Consider the following 13,206-nt stretch of genomic DNA (forward strand, 5'->3'; position numbering starts at 1 on the left):
AGTTTGATAGAGCACACAGGGCCTGAGTTATGCACTAAGACTTGCTTTAAAACAAAAAAAAACAAAGCTGTTTGTGTTGAGGTGGTTCATCATAGGACAGACAACATATATAATAATAGTTAGCATTTAACTGCAGTGTTTTTTTGTAATTTCAAAGGGTTTTCTTTAAAATGACATTAAGTTATAGCATTTATTGTACTTTATGTGGGTGTGGTGAGACTTTAAATTTAGGTAGGGGGAAATACTTTTTTTTTTTTTTTGGCATGTTACCTTCTTCCAGTTGGAATAGAATAACTCTTGCATGCATTATTATAGAGAGAAATGTATTTTTCTTGTGTTTACTGACACCTGCTGGAAAGAAATGGAATTTTTGATGGAGCACTCAAGGCCTGAGTTACACATTTTTTAACTTCAGTTTATATAAAACAGTATTTTATGAAATTTTAAAGGATTTCATTTAAAATGATACCAAACTTTTGTATTTATTCCTATGAATGTGGTTATGGAAAGCTTTTTAAATCGGAAGGCCAAATTCAGGCGGAAATACCCAAAACAGCCCAAAAACTTAACAGGTTCATTTCTGATGAGCTGCTGAAACTCATCCCAAATCGAAGCTGCAGTAACACTAGAGTTTGAGCATGCGACATTTTGTTTTATGGCACTGCGAAAAGGGGCGGGATTAAACAAGATGATTAGACATTAAAAAAAGTGAGCGATTGTCGTGAGAGGTCATGTTTTTATCTTCGATTGGTCTCACACAGTCAAGTAATGCGATTTCGCAGGCCAGAGTTTACCAAGCTTGAACTCTGTAACGCAGTGAACTGCAAAACTTGACCCACAAACTTTCGTTTACAGTCTGACGCATTTGCGTGCATATGAATGGAAGTCTATGGGGAGAAAGGTCCAGTGTAACTGTGGCTTAGATGCATGTGAATGGTTTCTCTCCAGTGTGGATCCTCATGTGTCGGTTAAGTTGTGATGATTGTATGAAACTCTTCCCACACTGAGTGCATGTAAATGGTTTCTCTCCAGTGTGGGTCCTCATGTGTCGGTTAAGTTGTGATGATTGTATGAAACTCTTCCCACACTGAGTGCATGTAAATGGTTTCTCTCCAGTGTGGGTCCTCATGTGGTGATTAAGGGATGATGATTGGCTGAAACTCTTCCCACACTGAGTGCATGTGAATGGTTTCTCTCCAGTGTGGATCCTCATGTGTTCTTTAAGAGATGATGAGCGTCTCAAACTCTTCCCACACTGAGTGCATGAGAATGGTTTCTCTCCAGTGTGGATCCTCATGTGGTGATTAAGGTGAGATGAGCAACTGAAACTCTTCCTACACTGAGTGCATGTGAATGGTTTCTCTCCAGAGTGGATAGTCATGTGTTCATTAAGGGATGATGATTTGCTGAAACTCTTCCCACAGTGAGTGCATGTGTATGGTTTCTCTCCAGTGTGGATCATCATGTGTAGATTAAAGTTTGATGATTGGCTGAAACTCTTCCCACACTGAGTGCATGTGAATGGTTTCTCTCCAGTGTGGATCATGATGTGTCGGTTAAGTTGTGATGATTGTATGAAACTCTTCCCACACTGAGTGCATGTGAATGGTTTCTCTCCAGTGTGGATCCTCATGTGGTGATTAAGGGATGATGATTGGCTGAAACTCTTCCCACACTGAGTGCATGTGAATGGTTTCTCTCCAGTGTGGATCATCATGTGTTGTTTAAGAAATAATGAGTGTCTGAAACTCTTCCCACACTGAGTGCATGAGAATGGTTTCTCTCCAGTGTGGATCATCATGTGTTTATTAAGGTGAGATGAGCAACTGAAACTCTTCACACACTGGGAGCATGTGAATGGTTTCTCTCCAGCGTGGATCATCATGTGGTAATTAAGGGATGATGATTGCCTAAAACTTTTCCCACACTGAGTGCAAGTGAATGGTTTCTCTCCAGTGTGGATCATCATGTGTTTATTAAGGTATGATGATTGGCTGAAACTCCTCCCACACTGAGTGCATGTGAATGGTTTCTCTCCAGTGTGGATCCTCATGTGTTTATTAATGGATGATGATTTGCTGAAACTCTTCCCACACTGAGTGCATGTGAACGGTTTCTCTCCAGTGTGGATCCTCATGTGAATCTTAAGATTGCCTTTTCTTCCAAAATTCCTTCCACACTGAGTGCAGGTGAAACGATTCTTGTCTCTCCTTTTCAAAATACCATCAGTCTGTAAATGAGTTTTTTCCTCAATTTTGACATGATGTTCCTCATCTTTCCTCCCCTTATTCTCTTCAATTAGGTCTGAAATAAATAAAACATTAGTTTTCATTAAGTCTTAAAACTCTCATCAAAAGCGTAAAGATGAAAAGACACTGGAAACATTGGCTACACCACTGTAATTTTGATGCACATTAAATGTAAAATAAATCAGGTCATATTTTGTTCAGTCTATTAACGTGTGCACATTTAAGCAGATTCAATTCATCTTCATCTAGTGCTTTTACAATGTAAATTGTGCTGAAGCCACTTAACTTAGAAGTTCTAGTAAATTGAAACTGTGTCAGTCCAGTTTTCAGAGTTTCTCATAAAAGTCATTTTGGTCATATTGATAAGACACAGATTTGAAAGCTGTAAAAAGCCTATTTTTATTCGTATATATTCAGAATTACAACAAAACGTTTTTCTAAAATTTGTAAAGCAGACAGGGAATACTTGTTCATTCTGTGCCTGACTGGTAAACGCATCGGAAAAAAAAAGTTCTGAGGTAACAGTTGAACAAACAGCTGAATATTTGTCTCGCAAACATGAGACATACCTGTACAGCATCTGCATAAAGGCTGAAATATGCACCTTTCCCCTTGTGTGCTGTTGGGTCATTTTCATCCATTCTGGGTTGATTTTGTGGATCAATTTGGTCAAAACTTTTTGTGTTTTAGCAAACGGATTGATATTTGGAAACATTTTATTTTTACATAATCTAGCATCTATGCATCTAGCATATTATTTTATAGCTATATTCTACTGGAACATGCTACGTCAGTTAGCATTAAATTATAAATCGACTTTCTTATAAATATACCTAAGATGGCTGGAAGTACACATATAAACCATTTATGGGCGCAGGCATGTAAATGATCAGTTGAAGCCTTTTAATATTTATTCAGATCTTATTTTCATTCAACAGCAATAGCTGGATGCCTTCATCCATATTAGGGATTTCCTGGAATGTTCTGCTACTTTTGTGAGACATATATGGAATTTCTGCTCAAGTGTAAATGAAACAGGCATTACATGCATTTAAAGTGCTACAATGCCCACATCAACCTATTTTGAGGAAAACTAAAAAAAAAAAAAAACGTAAGAAAAAATTTTCTACTTAAGAAAAAAATTTTGTACCATTTTTGATACAATTGTTACTATATCAAAAATAGTTGCCTATTGAACATCAATATATAGCAAAGTAATGAAGTCAGAAATTCCAGTATCTGGACAACATTACACCTTAGTTAAAAGACAATTACATTTTCAAAAAACAAACAGAAACTGCAAATCAGGAGGAGATAGGAGGCTCAAGAGGTATGATATGGCTCATAACAGACTAGTAAATGAGAAGTGGGTTAATTTATCAATGTTTTTTTTTCCTTTTTGATGTTACGAGTTATGCTGGATCTAATCTCACTATATTTGCTAAAAGTGATATTTAATTCATCTTGTTCTCTATATCTAACATAGGGCTGGACAATAATATAATATCAATGTATCACGATAGATTTTTTTTCAATAACGGTGATATGATTTTTAAACCCATTTCCGATATTTCGATACATTTGTGTATATGTTTTACATATGTTTTATCATATCTATCTATCTATGTATCTATCTATCGATCTATATATATATATATATATATATATATATATATATATATATATATATATATATATATATATATATATATAAAAGATTTTCTATCTTGTATCATTTGTCACTAAATGACTTTACGTGCTCAGAATCAGCGTTATGTCACTTGCATGATGGCAGCGCTCAGAAGTTGGTTAAGCTGCTCTGTCACAGAAAGCTACAAAATGAGCGACCTGAATACAGATATAGAGGAACAAGCTTCCACAAGTAAGAATGCAGACAAAGTAGTTGATGTGGATGTTGTTTGGCTTTTTAAGTTCCGATCAGCTTTTTGTTTCGGCGCTCTGCAAACTGTGCGGGAGAGCGATGCCGACTAGCATCGTAAACACATCAAATAGGTTCATAAAAGTTTAAGTCAACCTGTCGCCTCACCATCCACCTTCCCAACACCAAACACAGAAGGCTATGAGGCGCAGTGTAGGGTTTCGCATATCTACACATGAATATACATATATAAACATATACTATGTTCAAACAAGTATAACACTTGCACATATATAAACCTAGTGCATGCATACACCCACATACACATGCACAGACATATAAACTCGATCCGAACATAAACTTGATCCTTGGATAAACACCCAAATTAACACACACACACACGAAACTCTCTGCATGCTGGTATAGCACTCAAGGAAACTTACAAAATAAATTTCACAAAGATATGTTTCAGGAATCTGGTTATTTCAAAGCTGATGAAATAGAAAGAATTTGATTAATAGAGGTATTAAATCTGTTAAATAATGAAAATGTGTTATACAAAATATTAGTTTATATAAATAGACTATATAAAAAAATAGAAGAACTATTTTATGTTAAATCTTTTAACTTACTTAGGTAATTACATACACAAAAATAGTCAGAAAGAACCCTTAAAAGATGTTTAAGATAAAAAGCAACCAGAACTTAATATACTCAAACAACTCTTTTCTTTTGGAAATATTAATGTAGCCTATAATCTTTTTGATTTGTTTTTTAATTATAATTATTATTCTTTTTCAATTTTTTTTACGATGTGGATTTTGGTATTATTTTGATTGTTAAATATATATATATATATATATATATATATATATATATATATATATATATATATATATATATATATATATATATATACACACACACACACACATAAAAAAACTCTGATAAAAGTTTCTGTCCATCATGCTGGTTAAGCTAACCCCCATGAACTAAGTCTATATATATAAAGTCTGTTTGTAAAGGAAAAATAGAAAGATAATTTTATTTAAAGAAAAGTTACAAGAGCCTGGAGGTATTATAGACTTTGCTAATTCAGTTTGCAGACATTTGTAGGTACATGCATCTATTGTGTGCGTTTTTGGCAGTTTTTTCTTGTCTTTTGAATATTGTCCATATCGATATCGGAATTATATCATATCGACCGAAATTAAGAAGTATATTGTGATATAAATTTTTGCCATATCATCCAGTCCTAATCTAACAACATATTCCCTGACTTTGGTCTTTTGAATCTATTACTTGTTCTCAGGTAACGTGTTTTGGCTGAGCGCAAAGATAAGTTAATAATGAATGTAACCACATTCTGTATATTGACTGATCGCTTGCCTTTATTTCCTGCTATGTATAAACTTATTGTACATTATACTTTTATAATGGCCATTATAGGCTCTGTTTTGTTATGAATATGCATACAGTGAAGATGAAGCTCTTATATGAATCTACATGATGCCTAAACATTTCTGCTGTCTTTTAATTTGTTAATATCAAAACAAAAATAGCAGTTCCTTCTATCATGTTTTAATTGTATTGTTAAGATAGTGAAACAATGTATTGGATGTTGTGAATAAGGATTTAAAAGTACACCGTTCCCTTTGAAGATTTAAGACAAGTCCTCAAGAGTCTGTTTTCCATATCAAACTTGCGAAGTCTGAACTTAAAAGGAGAGGATGCAGGTGTGAACTGTGTGTAGGCTACTGATAAATCTAAATATTATATAGAATATAAATAATTAAAAATATATATATATAAAAAAAATAAAATATATATATATATATATATATATATATATATATATATATATATATATTATAAATCTACTGATAAAAGTACTTGTAAATACACTTTACATATAACTAAAGGCAGGGGTGTCAAAAACCGGTGTCCAAGGGGCTATTCCATAAACCAAGCGTACAGAAAAAGCCAGGCTTATTTTATTAAGTCAAGTTCGTTAATGGCAGATTTGGTTTCATAAATCAAATTTAAATTGTTCAAACTTAGTTACCCCTGGCACAAATCTATTATTGTAAAGCATCCTGTAGAAAAGAGGGGTGTTCTTAGCTCTCTCTCTCTCTCTCTCTCTCTCTCTCTCTCGAAGAGCTAGCGCATGCCGCATGTCTTTGGATTTGGGGGAAACCAGAGAAGCTGGAGGGAACCCACACGAGCATGGGGGTAAGAAAGACACTGACTAATTTAAAGAAGAAGACTACATTTCTTAAATAATGACTTTAAAGCTATAAAATGAGTTGAATAATCGGGAGATAATCCGTGCTGTGCAGCAGCCTCACTTTAATGTAAAGATATTTTCCCACGGGCCGCGGGAAAAAAGTGGCAAAGGGAAAGCAACGATTTGCCGCACGGCTCTTTGTTGATTTTAAACCTATATGCTTACATTTAGAACATTTTGTACATTACAGTGAGCCTGCAATGCATTAAAACTTTTCCTTGCAAGCAAGAATTGGAAATAAGTGCAAATTCTCTCTCTCACGCACATGCGCGCGGTCAAGCACAATTACTATGTATTATAACAAATATTTAATTTCATGTTAATAGGTGTAAAAAATAGCATATATTTAAAAATATATTGCAACTAATGTAGTCTATTGAACAATCTGCAGTTTCGCGGCTCACTCGCTGTGAACAGCTGTGTCTCATTTTAGAGCACTTTCAGTTCTCTAAGTTGCCATGGTAGCACACAACATAATCGATGTATCTATGCTCGACTTAAGGTTTCACGACAGAAACGTGTGGGAGCAGTTATCTAGATTATTTAAACTGAACTCAGACTAGTCAGATCAAATGATCTTCAACTTGCTGTTATGGAACCAATTTAAGCGTGGACGTTTAGTTCAGCTCATTCAAGTCAGGCTTTTGACTTTAATCACCGCTTTTTTTTTGGCCAGATTGGGTAGAAAAACATGAACAAAGGAAAATAAAGACTTGTTTAAAAAAGACACAATACAGCACAGTATTTCAGTAAATTTAAGACTTTTTAAGGCCTAAAATGTTAAGTCTTTTATGGGAATACTGTAGGTCAAATATCATCAGCTTAGTTAAACCTTTTATTATTTTATTGTTTTTAATTATTTTATAAAGCACCAGTGCTCAAGGACGTTTTACAAACAGCAAAAGAACAAGAAAAGCAATAACCTTAAGAAGGTAGAGAAAATGGGAGACTAATAACACATAAAAGAATGACAAAACACATGAGAACAAGTGACAAAAGAAACTCATTCTTGTCTTTCAATGAGTGCTTATGTGCATGTAGGGGAACTAGGCAGCACACTCAGGGCTGCAAGATGGATTTAATTTAGTATTCTTATTATTAAAATATATCTGAATGAGGATCAAATGACTGAGTTTGTCTTTGAGTATGAAAATCAACCTGTTTGTTCCTGCAGATCTTCCTGTTTGACTGTGAATGTTTCTTCAATCTTCACATCTTCACTCTCCTCTTTAATAAACGCCATCTTTATAACAGTGTGGAGATCAGTCGCTTCAGCAGGAGATTTTCTCAGCGTTTTGACACTTTGTCCTGTTTAAAATGAACAAAACAATAAAAATGTCCTGTTTAAAAGTAATAAAACAATGAACAGAAACAAAATAACTTCTCTTTAACACTTGCTTCAACAGTTTATTTTAATTATCAAAACGAAATCAGGTAAAACATTTCTTTAAAAATAGAGGTGAAATTGGTTTTATATTCGCACATTCTGACTTTCCCCTTAATAATATAATTTCATTAAAGTATTCTTTGCAAATTCTAAATAGGGAAATCATATTAGCAGCCAATGACTATCAAAGTACAACATTGTTTACAATCAAATAAACAGTGCTAATGTTGTTTATAAGTCACACTTGCATGCTAATTCCAATCAAATATTCAAAGTAACATGGTAAACAATATAGAGACAGCTAAATGAACAAATGTGTGAATATAAAACCAACTTTACCTCTATCAGAAAAGTTTGGGAAACCCTGCTTTAAAACACTTATTAACGTTACACTCTTTTCTGTTTCAAACAATAGCCCTCGGCTACTAAGAACAAAATAGTACTACACTGTATAAAGGGTTTAAATATTGTTGTCAACAGCAGGTAAATAATTTAGCATCGGAAGAAAAAATCCTGAAACTTTAAATAAATCGGTTTATATCTGTAAACGTTTTAAAGCACAAACCTTTCCCCAGTTGAATCACAGCGCTGAAGCGGCGCCGCCTGATGACGTCACACGCCACGCCAAAATAAGAGTCTTTATTTTGTTTTGCTTTTTTGCCATTTACTGTTGCAGTCATGACTTATTGATACATTCTCCCTTGTTTTTCACTTTATACTATTTCTGCTCTCTCTCTCATATTTCACATTTTAGGTGCTTTTTTGGCATGACAAATAACTGTACATTCATATTGCCAAAGCAGTGCAGCGTCACTGCGTACGAACAAGACAGTGCAAAATAGGCAGTAGTGCAAACAAATATGGATATAAAATATAATACAGAGAAAACACAGAAATAAATAAAATAAAAATAGATTAATAAAATTAAAAATAAATTAATAAAAATAAAAAGATTAATAAAAAATATTTTAAAAATAGATTAGATTTCTCTCACACACACACACACACTTCAATATTTTACAGTTGATCAAAAATTTTTAAAGGGCCATGAAACCCCCTCGTTTCAGCAGGGTGTTTTCACACCTCCACTTTGGAAAAAGTCAGAAAAGTGGGCGTGTCCAGCTCTGTTTAGGGGGGAGTGTCGGAGGAACTAAAGTGGGATGGTGTGGGAGTGTCTATTTGTGCACGCGCGAGTTTCAGAGTCAAAATACACACCCACAGCGGACAATGTGACTGTGTTTACATGGACATCTGTAGTCGAATTATTTGCCAAATTATTAAAAGTTGGACTTTAACTGCAGTTTGGCTCTTTCATTCAGGGAATTCATTCATGCCTCTCGCGACAAACGAGATATTTGATTCAAGGAACTGCTGCAAGCGTGTATTTTTCATGCAATGTTTGATACCACACGGCGAATGAGAGAGAAAAAAACTCTGCATTTCCCGGAAACTTAGATGCACACGGCAGGTAGCATCAGAAAGCCGCGTGTGTTATTCCGGTCACAAAATGCGGTGCTTACATTTCTGCACTCAGTGCAATAGTAACTTAATTCGATACGAACAAACTGAATAAACAAAGAGCACTGGTCGCTCACTTACCAAATCTGTAGAGACAGGACAATTACCAGCAACTAGAGCCGCGTCTTTATGGAGAGAATACTACAAGCGAATTCAGATTTCAGCGTTTGCAGATGAGAACAGCTCTCAGGTAAACAATAATCCTCCTTAGACACGTAAGTTATTGTTGTCGAGTGTCGCGTACACTGTTAATCCACACGTGAGACTGAGCTCTCACAGAGAGAAAATGAAAACGAAACTTAACGGCAGCAAACTATAAAAGCAACACTTCACGCTTGTTTTGCCAACACAACGTGGCGTCTTTGTGGCGTAAACACGGTGACACTAATGCATATTAATGAAGTTCCACAATAGAGCGTGCTGATTGGTTTGAACCAAGCCTTACTCATGCATTAATGTATCACACTGTAAGACGTAATAAGACTCACTCTGGCACAGACGCCCAGTCTGCACGCTGGAATACACGCTATTATGTCATGGCCGTGACGCAGCTTCAAAAATTCGTTTCAAACAGGAAGTACGAATTTGCTTGAAATAACGCAAAAACAACCAATTTACACTTTTTAGTGAAATATAGGTGTCCTAATAGTGTTTTTAGCAGTGTGGGACACATATACGACTGTCAACAGGTCAAAAAATGTGTTTTGGTGTTTCGTGACCCTTTAATCTAAACATTTTAATACAATTTTGTTTCATATAAATTGTTGTCTCTTATTATCTGTTCCACGTTTCCTGCCATTCTTTGGCAATATCTTCAGTGATAATATTAAATTTACCTTTACTTAAAGAAGCATTAAAGGAGTAGTTCACATAAAAATTACAATTCTGTAATTTACTCATCCTCCACTCGATCCAAACCTGTTTGTAATGATCTCCATCCTCCCTATCCTTAAGTCACCACTAGAGGGCAACGCCTATAAATTGCCCAGTAATTTGGGCTTAGTAGCTTTCCCTCCAGCACCTCATAATCAGCATTGGCCGGTGTGCAACAGGTGTTTGTTGCCTCACGCTGAAAAATAAATATGAGCAGCATACTCTAGCAGATAAACGAATGAGAACAATTTAGCTCCCCCTTTATGGCAAAGCGGAACGAGGTATGTTTGTTTGTTTAATTGTTTGCTGGTTCTTTGTTGTTTATTGAATTGTGCACTGTGTTTGAATGGTGCACTGTGTTTGTATTGTGAATGTCAGTGTATATTATGCTTTACGTTCTTGTGATTGTTTACACTGTGTTTTTTTTTGGTTTGTGTAGTTTTACAGTGTTCTTGTCAACACTGTGACAAGTGAAGCATTTCAGTGTTTCATACTGTTAAAATAAATCACCGTGCAAGCATCTCTGCCTCCTTCTTTGATGCCATGGGGCTGCTACACTGTGTGAGTTTCTTCTGCTGAAATGAAGAGAATAGGCTACAGGGTCAAAAAGCAGCCACTATATGGTTCAACAGCTCCTACTTTTTACATGGCTGCTTTTTTCAACATTTTCTGCAGTGTTGGGAGTAATGCGTTACAAAAGTAATGTATTACAGTAATGTATTACATTTTCCTGTAACGCAGTAGTGTAAGACATTACTAATACATTTTTAGTAATATTTTACTCGGTACATGTTCAGTAATGCGTGCGTTACAACACACTTTTCGCCCGCAAGACATTAACAAATAAAAAATACCGCAGTTCTAATTCCTGTTCGTGGCTAGAGAATATATGCGCGTGCTGTCATTAATCTCCCTCTGACAATGGGACCTTTTTACTTTGAACGCGGAATGATTTCAGCTTCTGAGCTCAAGGTCCGGGGCTATTGGCTCAGCCCGGTTTGCAGTACGCGCAGCGGAAAAGCGGCAAATAGATGAAAATGGCAGAAGACAGTGCATTCGCAAGACGGACGTAAGTGCATATGGCGTTATTTCACTGACAAATGTCGTAAGCTCATTCATGTAATACGAGCGAGTGAACGTGCCGGTTTCCTCTGTGGACAAAACTCCTCGCGTTCACTCAACACTGGCTGGGCTGCTCACGTGCTAACGACCTGCTCTCGCTCCATCAGATGATGCAGACTCACAATCTGCCTTGTGTTTCCTCTTCCTTTCGTTTTGTTGCTCTCCAGAGATCCTCCTATTTAATTGTTATCCCAAGAATTTTTATATGGTTTATATATTGCTACACTATTTACCTACAGGTTAAGATAAATTCTATAATAAATACTAGTGTTTTTGAGTGTAAGGTATACTGCCTATGTTTTAGGCTAGTATTTACAATGAATGCTTAAGCATACTGTCGTATTAAGAATAGTGAACTCGTAAAATTAAATATAAAGTGTAGTTTTACTACAGTAAAGTGTGGTGAATTGTAGTACAATATACCCCATATTGTAAAAAAAAAAAAACTACAGCACTGGATCATTTGTTTATATTACACTTGTTGTTTTACCATAGTAACTATAGTATTAACGCAACAGGGTAATTTAAGTACTTAATCACAATATGTGTGTTCAGGGGCCCTGTGGAACAGCTTCTTCTCAAAATGAAGATGATGGCAGGGAAAATGTCCTCCACAACCTCATCAACAATGTAGAAGAGAACAGACACTAGTTCACTTTATTTTAGTTGCCATAAAAAAATGTGATTAATAATGAGATTTATTTGAAGAGTGAATAGTACAGTAGGCTATAATACCTTATCAAGTGTTTCTATTAGTTACATTTCTGCTTGCGTTAGTTTTTATTTTTGTCTAAACGTTTTTTATTTGATTAGTATGGTGCACCTTTTGGATGTTTAATAAATGTTTTGTGTTTAAAGGGTGTTTAAAACTGGAAATATCTCATCATATAACATACAGCCAAAAATTTTATGTTTTATTAGATTAAAAATTATAAGTCTATTTTAGTATTTTGGTTATTGTTAATAAATAGTGTACTAATATAAATCATATCAAAAAGCTCGAAAGGAAGAGGGAACACAAGACACAATTTGTGAGTCTGCATATAATCTCACAAAGAGAGCAGTGTAATGAGAGCACGCAAAAAAATTGTGCGTGAGCTGTGCATATTTGAGAGATCGTGAGAATTTGTGCGCGAGCAGCGTATGTGAGAGCTCGCAAGCAGTTTTGTCCACAAACAGGAAATCGGTGCACAAACTTTATACTGAGAAAGCTGTTCATCATGCTCACTTTGTGCAGGACGGTTTTGTGTTGTAAACCACTTGAATGTAAAGTAAATACAATAATGGCAACAATAAGAAAAGAAACAAAATCTGCATTTTGTCATGGCATTGGAGTTTACATATCGGCCTGTTGTGTCTAATATGAATATAGCTAAGCCATTCACAGATATTGCCAGATAATCACTTTACCTCTACCATACTTTTAACAGATCATTTGTAATTCTGGCTGTCCTCCTTTCTTGCATTTTCTTGAGCCTTCACATTTCCAATTGTATACTATATTGTTAGTAGCCTGGAGAGGTCAGTCTGATACATCATTCTGATACATCAAATCACTTTCTACTAGATGTAAAATGCTCATTATAGAACATTATAGAATTTTATAATGTTAATTTCTAATTCTGTAGTTATTTTGATGAAAGTAACTAAAAAGTAATATAAGAGTAATGTAACTATTTACAATTCTGAGACAGTAATATTGTAAGGTAAGGGATTACATTTAAATAACAGTAATTAGTCATCTGTAATGTATTACAGTTTGGAAGTAACTTGCACAACACTGATCCTGAAATATTACTGGCCCCACTGACATGAATATTCATGAGATTCTCCTGATTGTGGGCGTGTCCTCAAGACAACACAAACCACTGGAGCTGAAGATTTCTGTGCA

General features: G+C 35.2%; 2 protein-coding genes across 2 annotated transcripts in view; one reads left to right on the forward strand and one right to left on the reverse strand.

Moving 5' to 3' along the window:
- Nucleotides 1–13,206, forward strand: part of LOC148682285 (uncharacterized) — a 161,517-nt gene that overhangs the window by 69,524 nt on the left and 78,787 nt on the right. The gene's annotated exons all lie outside the window — the stretch shown is intronic.
- LOC141374994 (uncharacterized) lies at nucleotides 310–8,423 on the reverse strand. Its single transcript, XM_087250016.2, has 3 exons — nucleotides 8,368–8,423; nucleotides 7,574–7,723; nucleotides 310–2,304 (listed from the first exon to the last, which is right to left on the reverse strand). Exons 2-3 carry the CDS (start codon nucleotides 7,656–7,658, stop codon nucleotides 920–922), a joined length of 1,470 nt encoding a protein of 489 aa, XP_087106142.2. The 5' UTR covers nucleotides 7,659–7,723; nucleotides 8,368–8,423; the 3' UTR covers nucleotides 310–919.

Source organism: Danio rerio, chromosome 4 (assembly GCF_052040795.2).
Source record: "Danio rerio strain M-AB ecotype USA chromosome 4, GRCz13ab, whole genome shotgun sequence".
NCBI lineage: Eukaryota > Metazoa > Chordata > Actinopteri > Cypriniformes > Danionidae > Danio > Danio rerio.

Excerpts from the sequence above, each read along its gene's own strand:
- LOC141374994 (XM_087250016.2), bottom strand. The coding sequence starts at position 7,658 with ATGGCGTTTATTAAAGAGGAGAGTGAAGATGTGAAGATTGAAGAAACA. Across the intron at positions 2,305-7,573 it reads AGATCTGCAGGAACAAACAG|ACCTAATTGAAGAGAATAAG; the intron begins GTTGATTTTCAT and ends TATTTATTTCAG.